Here is a 21,216-nt window from a genome sequence, read left to right on the forward strand (position 1 = left end):
CTAGTTTATTACTTTGTGTTTACCTGGCTGAAGCATATGTTGCAAGTGCCACTATAGGTTCTAATGTCAGATGTTTTTTAACCTGTGGTTCCTCACCTTTTGTCCTTTCTCACCCTCAAATGTCAGCTTGTCACCCTACAACAAGGACAGTTAAGACAGACTCTGGTCATTTCACTAAGTCTAGACTCAGATGTTATCAAATATTCAAAAGATTTCAGATGAGTGAACCAGTTACCGGCTCTCCCTTTTGGCCAGGTTCGCCAGACCTTCCCTTCAAAGAAAAATTGTACGGAGTGAGATTCAGGAACAAGTTCACTGGCATTGGTTAGTTGTGCTTTAGGCTACAATTTGTTTTAGATATTTTAACTTAAGACTCACAGGAGGTCCCACTACTCCAAGTGGGCCGATTGGCCCTTGTTGTCCAGGATTTCCTTTTAGCCCCTTAAAAATAAAATACAATAAGATAAAGTTTGGAAACAATGGAACACGTTAACGTATACAAGAACAGACAAGACAGGAAGATATAAATAGTAGACGCATATGTTCAACATTAACACAAAGAGGTGCATTAAAATCCTTACTGGTGAACCAGGTTGTCCTGGCAAGCCCCTGTCTCCTTTTTGAGGGATGGGTACTCCAATAACACCACCTGGATCTCCCTATGAAATGCACAAAAATTTCACCACACCATTTTCAAAACACATGTCAATAGATAATGATCTATACTACTTGTAATAACTGTCTGTTCATTAGTGATATTATATTACATCATTAGTGATCTCTTCTACCATATTATCACCATTTTATAAAAGCAACTATGCACTCGAGGCTGTATGTTATATGGATTTCACCATGGTTACAGTTGTTTTAGACACTCTTCATGCTTCGTGTTGTGCTTTCATTGTACTTTTTTCCAATTTTCAACCAGACTTATATTGCAGTAAATTATTAATTTGTACTCTTTTCCCATGTTACCGCACCATGATATTAAAAAAGCATGCAATTCTGCTTCATAGACAGCCAAGTGTAATTAAACGCCAAAGGTGAATTGCCCATTTAAGAAGACCCCCTACTTGTGGTAAAATCACTGTAACATATGGCCATTCATGACTTATTGCAAAACTAAGTTAGAATTGCTCTGTACCTTTACGCCCTTCAAACCTGGAATACCCTGAGAAAGTTTCAGAAAAAAATATTTGTTAATTTGGGAATCTTTTGTTGGACTGGATTAACAACATATAGTGACTTATAACACGTAATGTAACACATGACATAAAACTACTCATACTGGTGGTCCCTGCACTCCTGGAACACCTGGAATTCCATCAAAACCACGCTCCCCCTGCAAAACACAAAATAAATCCTCAATATTCAGGCCCCGTTTACACTAGCGCATTTTCGTTTTAAAACGCATACAGTAATTAAATACAGTAATTTTTGCTATGGTTACACCTGTTTCGAGGTCGAAAACAGAGACTTTTGAAAATGCTGCAGACCCCGTTTTAGTTGGAAACCTCCAGGATTGCGTTTCAGTGTAAACGGACCAAAAGAGAGACTTTTGAAAACGATGGTGTGGTTGCCCATATTCTCTCTGCGTATCCTTGACGACCGTGTAATCAATAACATCATGCTCATTATTGTGCCCACAGATATGTATGGGTAGATTCCCCATTCAACAAGATGGTACTTACTGCAGAACACAAGATCCAGGGCGTTTGATTGGATCTAGATCCAACTCTTCCCACTTTACATATACACTATATTGTCAAAAGTATTGGGTCACCCCCTTCTAATGAACATGCTTGACTACTCTAGTAGTTTCTATGAGTACAAATCTTAATGTTTAAGCATATAATGATATTCTAGGGAATTGTGTGCTTGTAATTTATAGCATTTATAGTTTGGACAGGACCCTTTTCTATTATAACATGACAGTGCCTCTGTGTATAAGGCACGGTTCAAAAAGACATGATTGATTCAGTCAGTGTGGAAGAACTAGACTGGTCTGCAGAAAGCCAAGTCCTGATCCCAGCTGAACACCTCTGGTGTGATTTTATATGCAGACCTTGAGCCAAAAACTCACCAAACAGCAATGATCATCTATGTTTGGTAATGAGTTTTTGGCTCAAGGTCTGCATTTAAAGTCACACCAGAGGGGTTCTGCTGGGATTAGGACTTGGTTTTCTGCAGACCTTGTTCTTCCACACTGACTGAATCAATCATGTCTTTTTGAACTGTGCCTTATACACAGAGGCACTGTCATGTTAGAATAGACGTCTCCATCCCCTGATCCCTAAATCCACCCATCCCCACCCCTAAACCTACTCATCTCTACTCCTAAACCTACCATCTCCACCCCCTAGATGTGGATCCAACCCCGCCCCCTGCATCTTTGTTCTGCAGTGAGGGGCTACTGCATTCGACCGCTCCAAGCACACAGACACGTCGCCATCTAAATAATATGGAATCTACCTATACCTATGGTTATACCTGCATGAATGGTCATGTGACATGCGTTTTAGGTTGTGTAGTGTAGATGAAGATCGTTTCTGAAATGCAGTAAAAACGTCAGTGTAGACGAGGTGCGTTTTCATTTTAAAATGCCATTTTAAAATGAAAACGCACTATGAAAAATGAAATAAAATTAAAACAGGGCTTCAATCCCACTCAGGATATTCTGAATAATTGAAGACTGTAGAAGTAGTGACTCAACCCAATAGGCTCACTTTGCATTTTAAGGATTAAAAAAAAAGCATCAAAACAACAAACATGGTGTACCTTTGTTCCATTGCAGCCTGGGATTCCTTGAGGTCCTGGTGCACCTTCTAGACCTGGAAGACCCTGCACAAAATCAAAGCAATAGCAGAAACATATAGAGATGCAGAAAGTTTATGTTTTTCCTAAAATGTATTAATGATGATCCATTTTCTTTGAAAATAAGTTCAACTTACTGGAATACCTGGATGTCCAGGGAAACCAGCCACACCGGATGGGCCCTACAAGAAGAAAAATCTCTATGATAAATAATGCTGTAAAAGTTAATTGTATATACAGTGTTATAGTGTTGTTATTATGTCAAATTAATTCATTTTTTTATTTAGCTGCCTTATAGAATATGACTATATTATAACAAGAGATATTTATTTAGTATGATATTTATGGACACTTACTCTGTTTCCTTTAAGTCCTGGAGCTCCTGGATCCCCTGAATCTCCCTGGGGGAACACAGAAAAATATTTGAAAGAACATTTCATGCTCAACACTTCAAGCAATTCATGTTTGTTTTTGCTAAGTTGCATTTGCTAACTAAGGCCATTACTTAGTTTGTCACCTTGCTGTTATAACTATACATAAATATAGGGTTATAGCTATAACAGTAAAGTGTTTGTCACCATTTATAAAATGGTCAGTAACCCTCAGGCAAGGGGCCCTGTTGCACCCCCCTCCCCAGGATGGCCCTGGCTGCTGCTGTTGGTTATTACTGTAGTTGTAGATCATTGGTGCTGCTGCAAAGCAAGTACAGGAACTTGCTGCGAATATGGTGCTGAGAATATTTCAGACATACTGCTGCACAAGTAGCATATATAATAACCCGTAGCAGATCTATACAAGTGGAGCTGGGGAAGGTGGAGAGTTTAAGTGGAACTCTGAAAGCGCACTGCAAACTGCCCTAGTGAATCCTAACCAGCTATTTAAATGTAAACCAGCAAGCTCATTGGTTGCATATGTAACATGAACCAACGAGCTTGAGCCAAGTAGTTTAACGCTTTGAATATCATCAGTTTGCAAAAATGAGCCTGCGTCATGTACAGTTTCATGACGCATGTTAAAGCTGCAGTCTGTAACTTTTTTGATCCGAAATCAATATTTGAGCAAGTACATAACCAGCCAGTGTTCAAAAATATTGCCTTTAGCTCCATTCACAATGGTTATCTTATAATAATGTTTTCTAATTTGAGTTGTATGGGTAGGTTTTCGTGGGAAATTCAAGCATGGCACTGCGTCATTATGTCACGTCTGTAAACATAAAGACGTTTTCCTGGCTAGTACACATGTGAGGATCATCTAGGACGGAACGTTTATAGCCTTTTCTCACAGCAGCTAGAATAATTAAATGTATAATTTTGATGGCGGATTGTAATCCAGAAAGGATTATGTGTTTATGAAACACATGTGAATGAAATTAAATGATATTCAGTTTTAAATGTGCATATTAGAGATAACCTGGGATTACACAATATTTGTTTTTTAAAGAAAACCAGTTTGATGGGAGCATTTTGCTTTTTGGGTTAAAATAATTTCTTAATATGGAATTCGAATGACATGACAATTAGATTAGACTGTACAGAAATTGAAATCTACACGTTAATACATACTATACCCATAGTCACGCAATGCTGATGTTGTTAACATTAAGAATTTGAGAATAAAGTATAACAATGAATACAATAATAATTTACACGGTTTGGTGTGATATGAGCTAACCGATCGTTAGATTTAATCACCACTGGTAGCGTGATTTATTGTAATGTTTTTTTCCTCAGTTGGTCAGAACAAACGTAGCAGACTTGTTACTTACTTTTTCAGAGGACAATATACGGTGAAAATTCTTTGGGTCATATATTCCAAGACGTAAGGTAGAATCTGTGATTTTGAAGTACAGTGAATATCCTCACTGGTGACTGACTGCCACACATTCACCTTAAAACACTAGATTCATCCGCGCTGGAGCTGTGCCGACTCACAACCCCACGCAAGCAAGATAATTCCGCAAGTAACTGCAATTCCAGGTTTTCAAACAGAGATGGCGACAAAGAGGCACAATTTACGGACTGCAGCTTTAAAGGTATATTATATGCTAAATTTAACACTTAACTTTTGTTTACAAATGTACAAAATAAGTATTGCTCATTGTTAGTTCATTTTAGCTTACTAAGTCACTCCTTTTGGTAATGTTTTGTACTTAGCTGGACTAATGTGTGCTTCTAAAAAAATATCCTGTTCCATACTGTGTGAGGTGAGGTCGTTTTCATTATGGCATTTTTCATTACTGTACTAGTATGTAGGACACACACATTCTCAAAAAGGGACATTTTGGATAGCTAATTGTCTTTTAAAATGACTTCAAAATGAGTTTAGTATTTTACCTTTGGTCCCATTAGCCCTGGGGGGCCCTCAGGCCCTGGTAATCCAGGAAATCCCACGAGGCCCATCAAACCAGGGAGTCCAACCTCACCCTAAAAAGGATGAACAAAAGATGATGACTGAAAATAAATTAGTGTTATCCACCTTTTCTTCATAAAGCAGCATTTTTCACATAGTAAATTCCATATGCATCCCCCATACACATTCACTGATGATCTTATAGGACAGAGTGTATGCTGTTAACATAACCGCACCACTAGATGGCGTAACACATCATTCTATGTAAGATTAGTGCTCTGACATAAGGAAAAACATACAAACTGTAATATGGCACACATGGGTGTTTACAGTGCATCCTAAATTTCAGTATACAACAACTTTTCATAACCCACTTGATCCCTATTTTTATCTTTCCCCTCACAAGCGCCCCACCCCCCGCCCCCTCCTATTCTAAAGTCCTATTCTTAATTATTATATAGCAATAAATGACTTTTATAAGTGAATTAATGCAAGTGAAGTTGTCTGACAAAAACAATAATTATAAAGGAGCAAGCAGAGGAAAACATACTCACCTTCGCCCCTTTAGCACCACTGCAGTCACATCCACCACATGAAGACCCTGAGCATCCACCCTGCAAGCAGAAAATAGCTGTCAAGTTCCACACTGAACCACTAGGAGGCAGTAAACACATATGAACATCACCAACATCACCAGCATCACCTACAGGTTCATAAGAGATGTCTTTCAAAAACAAGAGCTTTGGGCCACATTATAGGGTGGCAAGGTGGCATCAGACCAATAAATCAAAACTGGTGGAATGTACTAATGATATGAAATTAACATGACAAATTAATAACAGCTTGCATATATTCACACAATTTTTGATGTAAACTTTGAAAAAAATGCAAATAAGAAAGTTGAGCTTAAAGTCGTGACTGCTGTTTCTTTGCTTACATTGTGCAGTTTTATCTCATTTTTACCATGATTACTTCTCTTACAGTAACAGGTAAGATATTTAAGTAATTTTGCCTAATAATCCACATACCACACCCGGTATTTACAGACAGAGAACCTGTCTACATAGATTTCTCTCAGCCAAAACATTTTGTAAGATTTCAGTCAATATTTTTGGGGAATTTTAAATGGGCAACATGCACAACAACACAAGTGCAAATAACACAGTTAACCATAAAGTGAAGTAATAGTAGTCTGGAGGATTTATTCTGGAGGATTTAATAGTAGTCAGCGCTCTCTCCACCCTCAATACCACGACTGAGGTGCCCTTGAGCAAGGCACCGAACCCCCAACTGCTCCCCGGGCGCTGCAGCATGGCTGCCCACTGCTCCGGGTGTGTGTTCACGGTGTGTGTGTGTGTGTGTGTGTGTGCATTTGTTCACTACTCACTGCTGTGTGTGTGCACTTGGATGGGTTAAACGCAGAGCACCAATTTCGAGTATGGGTCACCATACTTGACAATACGTCACGACTTTTACTTTACTTTTTTTTTATTCCTGCATCCGTGCAGTGTTGGGAAACAACTAACTTACAATTCCAACAATACTAACTCACCTATATTTTAAGTAGCTGATAAGTACCTCAATTGCTTTCAAAACAGTGTAGCTTTTCCAGAAACAATCTACTTTTTCCAGTGATTATTGGTGTGAGTGACACAACCAACAGCCACTGTACACTGTAAACTCGTGAAAGCAACTTCTCTTCTGAACGAGCAGACGTAAACAAACAAACAACCTTATTAGTTTTCTTTCCAATGTAGTGCTGGAAAATCCAATTCATTCTGGTGTATTGGTTTGTTCTAAGTGCTTCTCTCTTTTCATAATTAACATTGGAAAGTCTGATTCATTCTAGTAAATCAGTTCGTTCGGAGAGTTCCTGTAAAAAAAATTATAAAAGATTTAAAGATTCAGTTCAATTGTTCTGTTATTTTGCAGTTGCAAGAATGTTAAATATGGTAAAATCACAGCTGATTTTTTCTGCTTTGTTTGTTACATGGAAAAGGAAGAACAAGTCAAGCTTATGTTTTACAAGTATGCACTGTATAGTATGTTCAGCATACTCATATACATGCATTCATTACATTTTAGAAAATGTAGTAGTTCATCCTTATGTTCCATGCAGGACTATTGTCTCAGGCCCTGGGATGAGGCGAGAGACAGCTATGGTTCCCTAATCATTCATTCCAAAAGAGAGAGGTCCCATGAATTTTAGCAATTAGAACTGATGTATGCAGAAAATCTTCATAATCATCACAATATGCTGCATACATATGTACATTACATGTGTATGTTACCGTGAAGATAAAACAGGTAGTTGGCATGCAAAGAGATTGTTTGGTCTATCCTGAAAGATGACAAGACACCATAGAGAGGGGCCTGTAAATTTAAACAGGGGCATCAGGCCAAGTATTTAACAGACCTGGTCTACTGTTAAGACTCAGATAAAGACCTCTAAAGTCCTACTAGATATTACTGGATGGACAGCTGGTTTAAGCATGATACTGGACCCTGGGAACCCATTTCTTCCATCCATGCATCCCTCTATCACTGCAGCCGTTCCCCTGCTCATGTGTGAGGAAGGCAGCCAAATGTCTGCACATCTGGAGAAGCAGGCCTGGCGAGGACTAACACCAGCTGCTGGGGTCGGCCTGAGACCGCGCTGCCCCCACCCGTGAGCCCTGCTAAGAGCTTAACTGAATCAGCATGTGGGTGCTGAGGACCATGAGAATCACTGCTTTCGGTTTCAAATATCGCCTGTGGCGTGACCCTCTCTGGCCATTTCTACAAAAGCCTGCCATCCCTGGAGTGTCATTTCTCTATGTGAACAGGCCGAGCTCTGGCTATAGCGTTAGATCTGACATCCCTAATGCGATCTCAGTGCCAATCAGAGACATTCTTCCAGCAATTCACAGACAAACGTGTATCCTTTTCTGCAAGAGAACTGGATGTCTTGTAAGAAAAATACCCACACACACATTGTCACGCCTGTTTTTGAACTGTTTAACATAGTGCTTACCTAGTTCTTAACAGTCACTCAGTCCATTAAAACAAGCAGGCACTTTCCAGTAACACTTCATCATTTCAGGACTTTTTAAAGAATTTTTGAAGACACAAATGCTATGTTTTCATCATCAACACTATTAAATAGGTTAGTATGAAAAGTAGGTCATTTTAGCATGTGCCATCTTGACTGTATCCAACAATTAAAATAGTATAGCAATGTCATTATAATGTGATAATTTGACTAAATTGTACTAAATTACTAATTACTATAACACAAATTTAGTTTAGATATTATATTTTTTTTACCAATACTGTTATTGCATGATTCCCTTGTCATTATTATATTATATTATATATTTTTAATGAAATTAATAAATATATTCAAGGTGCATTAAACTGATCAAAAGTGACAATAAATGTATTTATCATTTGTTACAAAAGATTTAAATTTCAAATAAATGTTGTTCTATTACAATTTCTATTAATATGTGCAGCAAATCAAAATATATCATGTGACACTGAAGACTGGAGTAATGATGCTGAAAATTCAGGTTTGCATCACAGAAATAAATTACATCGTAAAATATATTCAAACATAAATGGCAAGCATAAAAGAACATACATTTTGAACAGTATGTCCAACTAGTTTCAAGAATGTAAACTTGAGTTTTGTACCCTGTTCGTGGAAAGTGGCTGTAATTCATTCATCCTATTAGAAACAACCAGCAGATCTCTGAAGGCCAAATTCAGATCTGGTGAGGATCAGACATTCCAGTTTCTCCAACGCATGACTGAGGTCAGATCCCACTCCTTCCGGCATGCATGAGTAGTGTGATCTCTGTACATGTGTATATATTGTTTTATCGTTCGAATGTATGTTTTAGCACTCAGAGATCCTGCGATGGCTATCATCCGGTTCAGACCACAGTGTGCTAATCTGCAGCCTGGATCAGCACAGCAGGGGAACTGCTTTGAAATGGGAATTTATTTTTTCTTTCTGGGTCGGTCTTGCATCCCAACAAACCCAAACATGACATGAGCAGAAAAATAGCAAAAGCAGACAAGAGTGCTGATAAAACTCTTAACAAGTAATGCTTTTTATAGATGTGAAAATATGTGAATGCTTAAAAGTCATTGCTTTCAAAGGCATTATTGTGAGATTTTGTGTTTGGCCTGTGATACATAAACCATCTCTCTTCTGGTTTTGTCTAGGGTGTCTCTGCACTGCTCTCAGAACAATCAACCCGTGAAAGTGAGAAAAAACAATCAGGCATGAAAACACAAAGACACAACTTGTCCTCACCTTTACCTCTGTGCTGGTTTAAAGCTGGTACAAAAAACAAGATATTTGACACCATCGGTGTGAAAGGAGGCTGTTTCATAAACCCTGATGTACTTTCTTTGGCTTTTAGAATTGATTTGGATGGAATGACTTCGATAATTGGTTTCAGGCTTCGACCGATTGTATAATAAACATGTATAGACATTTATTTCTAAATGAGCTATGATTTTTAGGCTCTTTGAGAAAAATAAATAAAAGTTGGACTGACTTGTTTTTCATGAATGCATGGAAACAAATTATTAATCAATTGAAACAAACCTTATTTGAATTGCTTGTTTTGTTGTGTGTGCCAGTTTCCATTTCTAACATTTGGTTTTCTTCTCTTGCCTCCCTTGAGCTTGTTGTGTTCACATATATGAATGTGGTGTGAATGTTTGGGTGGCAATGGGGAAATACAGAGAGTTGGATAATTTTTGTCAATTTTTTTTCATCCGCCTTGTTACACTTGGGTTGTTCCCATTCAAAACTGCTACAAGAAATTGCTTATAAATCTCTCCTTATGCTATATTATTACCATATTAGATTCAATCTTTTATCAGCATGTTTTCTTTAAATTAGCACAGGTTTGTATTTATTTATATTCTTTTGGAACTCATCATTGAACTTATGTACATTAATGTTCAGTGAATTTTGCCAAAATTATCCACAAATAGTGTTTTTTTTGTTTTTACTCAAAAACTAAGGAGCTTAAGCTCGGATAAATGATGACTACTTCTACCAAAAAGAAATACAAAACCTGTGCTAATTGAAAGACAAAAATTGGCATTGGTGATGATATGGCATAATGAGAGAACACCAAATTAGGTTTATAGTTTTCAGCACAGCACAAGGGTTGAGAAAAAAATAGAAAATTTGTATTGGAAAGCAAGACAAAAATCCTGTTATGTTCTTAACCATTCCACAAATCAGCCAGAATAGGCGAAACTGATGGGTAAATTATGTTTCAGACATTTTTAACTTAAAAAAATGGCATGTGTACATGCTCTTTAGAGTTTGAAGACTTCTGAGAGTTATTGTAAAATCATCAGATCTTAAAAAGATAAAGGTGAAGGAGGAGTGGGAAGTACATGTTTAATTAAAGACCGCAGGGAGGGTGTTTTAGGGAGGGAGCATTTAGAGGCCACTTTGAGGTGACACTTAGTATTTTAACTTAATGAGTGCAGATAGCAAGAGCAGGGGAGTGTAAAATAGTCAAAACAGATTGTGAAATGAAGCCCCTAAATCCCTGAGGTACAAACAGTTTGGGTGGATTCTGTCGGTTTGGCTACCCTCCATGTGTATTTCAGCACTGAGAAGTCTGTACAGACTTTCTTTTCCTTAAACAGTGTGGAAAACAGATGTAATGTATAATGTATGTAAGAACGAGAGAGAGAGAAACAACCTGCGTCATATGTCAGACTGGCCTTTCTCTTTGACAGGATACAGCAGTGGAAAGAAGGAAGACTGATATCAGCTGTCTAGTAAAACTAATAGTTACAGTATAAAAGAACCCATGTCATGCATAATGTAACAGAGAGAACATTTCTTGTTAATAACATCTGGCGACTTGACACATGAATCTCAGATTTAACCTGAAAGGTCAGCAAATGCTATTCACTAAGATATTAATTGGTAGCACACAGTTATAAAAGGTTAACCTTATATTATGATTTATCAATAGATATTTTGCCTGGGCAGAAACGTCACATGAATCCTGCCTTGGGAAATCTTCAAAATCACTGCATACTGCCTAAAAGATACAGTGCACAACAGCATGATGCATTAAAGATATATCTGGGATAGCTTGCTCTCCTAAAACCAGGGGCCGGGGCCCACTAGTGGGCCTTGGAAAACATTCTGGGCTTTAATAAGTTATTTAATTATTTAAAGTTCGATATTTTAACATAATCTTAATTACAATGCTGAAAAAGACACCAAAAACATGAAAATATAAAGATGTATAACATTAAACCAATATATTTTAGAGATTATTTATTTTAACAGAAACACAAGTACATATCAGTTTAGGAATATTGTCTTGAATAATAAATAAATAAATAAAAAACACTGAGATGTCATTACTGTAAAATATCCATCAAAAACTATATACAAATATCCATCAAAAAACTATAAAACTATATGATATGTGGTTCAAGAATGAAGTTTGTAATGTTCTCATGTTAAAAGAAATGTTCACCCCAAAACATTTCTTTCATTTCTATGATCCGCATGTCATGATTAAACAACACGGACACAGCATTATTATCATTTTCATTACTCAAAAATGAAAAGAATGTTCACTGAAATTAAATAAAATAATTAAAAGGTTACTTTACAGTAATGTACTTAAAGTACTAAACCTAATAAATAAAAAATTATAAAAGAAGAAAAAAAACACGCAACAAAATTACTTAAACTTGACCTAAAACTAAAGTGAAAACAGAAATTATGAAACATACAATCAAATTAAAAAATGAACAAAATTATAACAGTATAACAACACTAAAATAACAATGCAATTCCATCAAGCCTCAAGTGGAATTATTTAATATATTAAGCTAAAATTAAGCTAATTTATAGGTTGATTATAGGTTTGATGCACTCAAACAAACATTGCTATGTTTGTTTGAGTGCATGTTGAAAACAGTAAGGATTTTTTTTTTTTTTGCAATTCCATTTGGTGCCACTAGATAATTGAAACCCTTGTATGGGAATGTTAAACTGAAATGCACAAGCAGACAGTGCCAAAGCATGAGAGAGCATTAGTCTTACAGTCACAGGATTGTTTTCTGCAGTTTAAACATGTAAGGGCACTTTCTTGAAGATTGTCTGATTACTTTGGTGACTTATCGGGTGGGTCGTTTATCTAAAGAGAATCAGAGTATTGTTGTTGTTTTTGTTTTCTGAAACAACAACAACTAAAACAAAAGCTTTCCTGTTGCCCTGCCAAATGTAACATCTAGTCCCTTTCGCTGCTCATATCTGTACAGCTTATGGGTGCTTCCTTCCTTTACAGATAGAAATGCACTGAGAGAAACACTGCGATAAACCTGTTAACCCTTCATATGTTCAATAAACTGACATTTGCAGAATGATTTGACAATGTCCGGATTTTATCTCTAACACATCATAATAGTGCAGCAAAATCAGGCTTACAGCATGACATTCCTGTCAACAGACCTCCGATTACAGTCGCCATATGGAGGCCGTTAAGATAGTCTTACCACATTAAACATGGCGCTGCTAAAGATGTCATTAGCAAGTCAAAGCTAAGTGCAACATATTAGGTTTAAGGTGGAAACTGAGGCTGTAAGACACTAAAACTGTCCATAAAAGTAACAGTCAGAGTTTAGAGTGTGAGAAACTAGGCCATGCTCCTAATATGGAGAAGCAGGACGGAGCTGACCATCAGGCATGTCTGTTATGAGAAGTGAATTAGGCTGGAATGATGTTTCTTCACCTTTGAATTAAAGAACACTTTATTTTAAAGTGTCCTTATTACAGTGTAATTATGCATTTAAGTACTGAGTAATATTAATTAACTACTTGTACTTACTATATAGTTATTGTTAGGATTAGGGTTTGCCATAGGTTTACTTGCATGTTATTATGCATAATGTATTGTTATAATAATAATAAGTACATGTACATGTAACGTGTTACACCTCAAAGTGTTACCGTTTAAAGTTTATTTTAAAGAACCCACGAAATGGCTTGATGAGTACAGTTTACTTTCCTGTTTTGAAATATTTCAGAAAGGATGGGTGGGACAAGTTAAAATTTACAGGATAGATAGCTTTCATCCAATGCAGTTTATATCGCATTCAATAAAACGGAAATAAAACGATTGATTTAATGATGTTCATTGTGTATATTGAATTAACATATTCTACATATTGCAGAATATGCTAATGCATACAAATGCATGCTTCGTGTGACTGGGTGGATGCTAAAGAGTAAATTTGATTCAGTTGAATCGTTTTTGTGCTATGATAGGTTCCACTGTTAAACATGATTACAGTCGCCATATGGAGGCCGTTAAGATAAGATGAAATAATGAAATAATCAATACTATGGCTCATATGGTATGATAAGGAAGAACATTGAGCTTAAGCAGCTTGCATTATAAATTCTCAGAGGATGCTTCCTACCACTATTTCCACTTTGTTCAATATAGGACAACACCATCCTATATTAACGGGAAACATGGCTTTCCTGGCCAATCCTGATTCATTACAGTAGCATATTTGTCTCAGCACTTGACAAAAGACTATAATCTGTAACTACTACCATAGCCAAGAACACCGCCAGTGAGGAAAGGGTCTCTCCAGCAAGGAGAATAGAAGGAAATCTGGTGATTCAGCTTTGGAGTCATCCCATTTTTGGATGAAATCACTACTCCTTATTTGCGGCATTGTTATAATGCTGCTAACTAACATCTGTGCACATCTGCACTGTGATCCGCTCCCAGCATTACAGCGGCACAGTCAGACAGGACATTTCTCACAGTCTCCAACATTAAACACGCACACAGCCATTCAATGTCTCATTGTTTTCACATGTACACATTGACACGCCACTGAAAGCGTCTGAGGCCATAGGCTAAGCATTCCTTCATCAGACGGTCCACACGCATTGTCCTACACACGCCTGGAATCTCCCTGAGGAGACTGGAAATGACCTCATCAGTCGACAATGACAGAATGCCCCATTGTGTGTTTGCGTACATGGTTTATACTGGACTGATGCATGAATCATACTACTGTATCATCTTCATAATTTAAACAAAATCACAATGAATTGCCACAATAACGAAAAACAGTTGACAGCCACAATCAGACTTAACAGACATGCAACACGATATTTGCTCAGATGTGAATTGGTCTGATGTGGTCACCGCAAATGTGATACTGACTTCACTCCAACCACAGACACAAAAAAATAACTTCATATCCTGGTATGTCTCACTTCAGTCAGCATCAATTAGTTGAACATGATTTAAGTAAGTAAATAAATAAATAGATGTAATAATGTTAACAAACTCTGTTACCACCCACCCAGACCCATATAACCTGTGTGTCACCAGTATATGGCACAATAAAAGTGAAAGACTAAAGAAAAAGAAGACTAAAGATGTTCATTCATGATATCACTACTCTTGGGCGGGCCCTGTCTCATATTTTGTGGAGGGGCCCCACAGAATTACCATACACCATTGCTGTCTGTGTTTTTGGTTACACGCCTATGCTGCATGTAAGCATCCACCATATATGTCGTAATGAAAACAGCAGGAATTCATGGCAACAACAAAAACACTGACTTTTTAACACACTCCAGATGTTCTGCAGTAGTGAGCAGTTGGCTCACTCATGTTCCTCAGTGCTCAGTGGAATTAAAACACACTTTAATTGCTTGAGGCCAGGGCTGACAAGAATCATAATTATATCCGCTCACCTTTCTTCACTTCTTTCTGTTTTCACATGACTCTGGTCAGATCAAAGGGTTGAAATGTGACGTAATGTTTTCTGTCAGGACTCTTTTGAAGGCCATCTTGAGTGAAGTAAATCATTACTCTGAAGATTACAGATTAAACCTGCATGTCACATGCAGCATTGCGTGACTCCATATTAACTTAGTTATTTTAGAATTATTTATACTATTATAGAATGTATTCATATTTTTAAAGGGCACCTATTATGCAAAAATAACTTTTATTAGGTGTTTGAACAAAGTTGTGTGGCCGCAGTGTGTGAAAACAACCAGCCTATAATGTAAAAAATCCACCCACTCATTTTTTAATAAAACCAATAACAGTATGTCCAAACGAGCTGTTTCAGATTCTTCCTCTGTTCACGTCACCGAGGGGAAAAAGTCCAGTTCCCTTTTGTGACGCTCTCTGCCCTATTAGCATAAACACAGCCCTGAGTGAGAAGATGCGGTCCGCCATTACTGGAGATATATAATATCAGCGCCAAAGAGGCTTGACAAGTGTTGTGTTTTGGGATGCACTAATGAACATGGGAGTCGCCATAATCTCACCTCATCTGAGACGAGGACATTGTGGTTAAATTTAATTTTCAAAGGAAATATCATGGAAAAAAATCGGTACCGTCCCCTAAATGTTTAGAAATCAATACCAACGCTTCGTGAGCGAATGTCAGCTCCAGACAAAGTAAGTATCAAACGTTTGTTTTCCAAATTTCCATTCTGAAAGAGCTTCTTGGCACTCTGTAAGACTAATTGCTAAAGCTATCATTGTCTCTGCCTGTTTTCACTGATGCTGCCTTCAAGTGCTATCAGAATGATCGTTAATAGGAATGTGGTAAAATTTGCTTATGAAAGCAATATGAGTCAATCGCTTTAAGTTGTCGAGCTCATAATCAGAAGTGGGACTTATAAAGTTTGTGATAGCATGAGACCAGCTATGTTGTTATCTTTATCCCGCCGTACTCCCATCTGAGTAATTCATAAACGCAAATTTATTATGCACAGTATAATCAGATGACTGCCTTTGAAACCTAGTAAGTTTTCTGTAAAGATAACATTGTACAAATAGGGTTTATTTGCAAAGGCTAGCACTAGTAATGCGCCCTTTTCTCCGGGAGCAACAGCTCACTCGCATTTAAAGCAACATACTCAAAATCAGCTCGTTTTGGCTCATACCCTAAAAGTGGCCATTTTAACAAGCTATAAAAAATGATCTGTGGTGTATTTTGAGCTAAAACTTCACATATACGCTCTGGGGACATCAGATACTTATTTTACATCTTGTACAAAGGGGCATAATAGGTCCCCTTTAAATAAGCTTTTATTTTTATATTTTCAGTTTGTTTTAATTGTACTTAAATTTGTATTTGTTTCTTTTTAATATTTCTATTTAGATTACATTTTTTAGAGAATAAAAAGAGCAAAGGCTGTCATGCAGCCATGTCCAAAAGGAACCGATAAAAGTGTGTCTCTGAGAGGAAGTAGACCATCTCTCGTCACATTCTTGCATGTCTGAGTATTAATACCGGAGATAAATCATCTTGCTTATTAACATAAAATCAGCAACACATTCCATCTCATAGTCAAGCACATATTCTGAAGAACATTCTGGGGAGATGCGGGGGAGGATTATTTTTAAAAATATGACTTTCAGCCCCACAATATCCTGTTCCAGCCTAGACAGATTTTCAGCTGTCACCTGACCTCTGAGGGGCAACGTACAGCCTGGGATCTATTTATCCAACGTCTACAGGTTAACCTGTCAGTACACTGACCCTTAACCATGTCCTTTACAGCTCTGATGTTGACTTTCTTCAGCGGTGCAGATTTATGTGTTTGTAAGACTTCAGCTCTGTACAAAATCTAGTGAGTATTTTAAGTGCTTCAGACACAAAGGCTGATTCATGCATTGCAATATGTCCAATTTTTATATTAACAATTAATAAAATACAAAAAAATATATTAATATTCCAAAATGTAAATTCCAAACCTGTATGAATTTCAAAAATTAAGATATTAAAAGAAGATAAAACAAAATGTCTGTGTTTTGTTTCCATACAATGGAAGTCAGTGGGCTTTCATGCTGTTTAGTTTCCATTGTTCTTTAAAATATCTTTTATGTTTCACAGAAGAAAGAAAGTCACACATGAGGGGCGATTAAAATGATGATACGCTTTTTAAAAGTATTTTAAAGTATACTTTTCACAAGGGTGGAACAACATCAAAGTATACATTGTTGTGACTGCCTGTTGGATGCAGGATCAAAGAATACTTAAAAGTTTATGAACTACTGATAGGATCGTTATCAAAAAGGAGATCCATCAGTATAACCCACAAGAGCCATAATGTTGCATCTCCTGTCAAACATCTCATGTTTTGCATGGATATGTGAGAGCATGCAAGCTACTGCAGTAATTAAGTGTTTATAAGAGAGCTTTAGTTAATGTAGGCTCAAATTTGGAGTCATGCCTACGATAGTCTGTTGTTACAGCCCACTGAATGGTAATTGTTCCAAACAGTGGGAGAAAACTCCAAAACAGCTCAACATGTCCGCTCCAAGTATGAATACTACTCAAAACCCCCTTCTTTCAACAGATACTGTGTTTGTCATAAACGTCGATGAGATAAACTAGACATGACCCTCATATTATAATGAAACTACATGCATGATAATGATAATTCCTGCTAATGCAATTATCTAAGGCATATTTATATTTGGAGGTGCTCCATATTTTGCTACGATTCAAAGAGAGGGTAGTAAACCTAATCTAATTTACTGTGCTAAATATTTTCCTTGTTCATGTGGGAAAGTGCAAATTCCCAGCGAGATCCCACTGGAACAAGAGCACAGGTCAGACTCTAAAAACAGGAGAAAATGCCTGAAATGTTAGAAGAGAGAAAGGTAGTGGACAGGGAGCACAAAGCTAAGAAAAGACATGAATTCAGAGGCAGCCCTCTGTGTTTAATCTGGCTGTAATAAACCTTGTAGAGCTGCTCAAAATAGAATTGTGTTCCTAAACAGGGGTGAGAAGATTTTGCAGGGCATCTGGCTGTTTTCCTCACTAAATAAGGCCATCTATAAAGGACAGGGACAGAGAAGAATGACAATTTTCTGGATTGGAGCAGAGCTGTCAATCTGTTAAAACATTTAACTGTGTTTAAACTCATAATGTAAGGTAATGCATAAAAAAAATACAAATTAAATTCTATAGATTATACATTCTATTCTCAAACATGCCAGAAATACAAACACACAATACACATCTGCAGTAATCCAATAATAGATAAACTTTTCTCACATTTCATAGAGGTGATCTAGCACTAGCAAGATTAATTAACAGTTTAAAGAATAATGATAAAACAAAGGAGAAAACAAACTCATCTACATATTGGATGACCTGGATGAGTACATGTAACTGTAAACCAACCATAAATCTAAACCTACCCATATAGTAGGTATATGTAGTTAATTAACGTATAATTACACTATAACAAGAACACCTTAAAATAAAGTGCAACCATAAACTGTACTTGCAGATGATATAATATTAACTAAATAAAAGGCCACTCAGTTGTACACTTTCATGGTGATCATGTTTCTTAACATTTCTTAACATTCTCTACACTGAAGTTCAGCAGCTGTGATTGGTTTCAATCAGCTCTAAATGTTCTGATAAGTTTCATAACTCACACAGAACAGAAGGAATAAGTTATAATATCAAACTGAATAAACAAGTTAAGTTGTTAAGCTGTATGTGAAGCCTAACATGAGTCTGTGGGCCGTGAAAGGCATTTGTCGTTTCCTTTCAGGCCTCAAGAGAACAAATGCAGATGAAAGGTGAGGAAATGCTTGCTGCTGGTTTTATGGTCATAAAGGCAATGCAAAGAGTCAAGACAGTATAAGATTGCCATGCCTACATTCACAAACATGACAAATGCACATGCCACACTCTTCATGTATTACAGTAACTCACTTTCTGGAGAGAAACATCTTGATCTGGTTAACTCAGGAATCACCTTGAGGTGAAATATCCTATTCTTTCTCTTTTTCCACAGGTAGGGCACAACAATGAACTGAAGTTAAGAATATCATGACTTCCTTAGTCAAATTCCATGACTTTCCCTCAGATCATGCGTAAGCTAACAATAACCCTACATTGTTTTAGAGGCAGGAAATGTCTACTCTTTATGACCTGAACAGATCAGGAAAGACTGGGATGGAACATCAAGTCATTATGTTTTTGGAAGAGAAGAAGTTGCTCTGCTCTATATTTAGGGCTGGATGTCAGACAGGCTTCAGGTTTAATAATTAAAATAACATCTGTGTCTCGTTTCAGTCTGATACGTTTCCAACTGGTTCAAAATTCCAGCTTCTGGGTTTAGATGGTTGCTCCACCACATCCTCAAAAGTACAAAACAGACTGGGTGTCAAAAGTCACCAGAAGTTTATGTCCAGCAGATTAAGAGTACATTTAAAAGAAAATGTCAAATAAAGCTAAAACTACATGGAACAGTGGGTGGTGAGACAATATTGTTTCAGTTTAACAAGAGGATTTTTATCAGATGCATAAAACGTAATAGTTCACTCCTCCACTGGAAGGGTCAACTGTTTTATTTGCTGCACCAAATCAAACATGTGAGTTTCTGCCCCCTCGAAACACACTGAGATTCCAGAGTTTGTCTGATTTGACTTATACACTTACTAGGTTTAGTCATTTAAATCAAGTGTGGCAATTTCATGACATTGTAAATAAATAAATAGAAATGATAAAGTTATTCAAAATACATAAAAAATGCAAGTTGATGTGTCATGCAGTGACTTGAATATACTTTGTGCATGAGCATGTTTCAATTTCTGAATTAAAATTAATTTGGATATTTTTATGTGTGCCAAAAAAGGACAAAAGAAAACTGAATATATCATAATAAAGAAAATAAATGTCCCAATATCATAATAATGAAAAAAGACTGATTTTAAATAAACAAATAAACAAACAAACAAACACAAAAAGTAGTAAACGCCTGCATTCAATCATGACTGTGTATTAAGGCCAGATAATTTCACATTTTTATGACAAGCCAAAGTTGGTAGTTTGTAAAATGACATGAGGTGCATCTCCACAAAAGCAATCATAATATTTTCAAATAAAAAAAAATCATTATACTTGTAAAAAAAAAAAAAAAAAAAAAAAAAAAAATATATATATATATATATATATATATATAATAACCTTGAAAAATGTTTAAATTTACATTTTTATTACATAATAATTATTTAGATATGTTCAAGAACGTGTTCGAGCAGTAAGGAAAATAACCACAATATTTTTCAGCCTTCCGATCTAAAATCAAATTAAACCAATGTGAATACAAACAGTGCATTTTTCCTTTTTTTGTGCTATGGACATATTCTATATGATATTGTAAGGCTTGTTGAGGAGGGTTGTGATATTACTTTTCTAAGCAATAAAGCTTACATTTTCACATTATTATTTCACAGGGGCAGATTATCAATTTCTAAAGACTTATTTTCACATGGTTTCTTGCACAATACCAAGTTGTCGCCTCAAAACATTTTTACCATAATGTTGAGCATTTGCATCACATAACTAGCTCCACTGCACTTGCAATGTGGAGCAATTGGGTTACAAACTTTCCAAACTGTAATAAAACTTCGCCTGATTCTTGTTCATCTGTTTCAGTTAAAACTGAATGCCTTTCTAACAGCACCAACTTATAATTTTTGATAAATGTCACCACAGGCACGTTTTTCTAATAAGCCTGGGATGTACTTGAAATGGACTCTTTTGACCTGGCCAGTAAGAAGTCAACTAGACATGACCTACGGTAACAACACCTTATGAGTTTTTTGGATGGTCAAGCATTCAAAATTTGGTAAAAATCTAGTTCAAATCTTGTGTTCGTGAGAAAATGATGTCATTTTAGTGGCATGTTAATACAGACTCACCAGGTGGATCATGTGTTCAAGTTACACGTGTTAAACCACGTAAACAAAACACTGTAAACAAACTCTCTGTGCTGGAAAATAATGGGTGGAGCGAGCAATTATTGCAATCAAGACCAGATCCAACGGGGAAAGTATAGACCCACTGAGACAAGAAATTACTTCTGTTTATCTGTCCTCATGTTTATCGTTTTGTACCATCCATGTTGTTTTGTTGCTCTCTCTTCCTTGAATCATGCTGGAGAACCAGGCACTGTGCTTTGTCAGAGATTTTAGTGCA

At 36.7% G+C, this 21,216-nt stretch overlaps 1 protein-coding gene across 1 annotated transcript in view; it reads right to left on the bottom strand.

Annotated features, from left to right (window-relative positions):
* Nucleotides 1–21,216, bottom strand: part of LOC306876374 (uncharacterized protein) — a 57,125-nt gene that overhangs the window by 27,367 nt on the left and 8,542 nt on the right. The window contains exons 2-12 of the mRNA XM_079427479.1: nucleotides 5,718–5,777; nucleotides 5,148–5,237; nucleotides 3,171–3,215; nucleotides 2,952–2,996; nucleotides 2,779–2,841; nucleotides 1,289–1,342; nucleotides 1,145–1,171; nucleotides 582–659; nucleotides 379–441; nucleotides 236–271; nucleotides 97–135 (exon numbers count right to left, since the gene is read on the bottom strand). Of these exons, the coding sequence (XP_079283605.1) occupies nucleotides 97–135; nucleotides 236–271; nucleotides 379–441; nucleotides 582–659; nucleotides 1,145–1,171; nucleotides 1,289–1,342; nucleotides 2,779–2,841; nucleotides 2,952–2,996; nucleotides 3,171–3,215; nucleotides 5,148–5,237; nucleotides 5,718–5,777 (600 nt within the window). The remainder of the gene's footprint in view (nucleotides 1–96; nucleotides 136–235; nucleotides 272–378; nucleotides 442–581; nucleotides 660–1,144; nucleotides 1,172–1,288; nucleotides 1,343–2,778; nucleotides 2,842–2,951; nucleotides 2,997–3,170; nucleotides 3,216–5,147; nucleotides 5,238–5,717; nucleotides 5,778–21,216) is intronic.

The sequence above is a fragment of the Barbus barbus genome (assembly GCF_936440315.1).
Source record: "Barbus barbus genome assembly, chromosome: 10".
In the NCBI taxonomy this organism is placed as follows: Eukaryota; Metazoa; Chordata; class Actinopteri; order Cypriniformes; family Cyprinidae; genus Barbus; species Barbus barbus.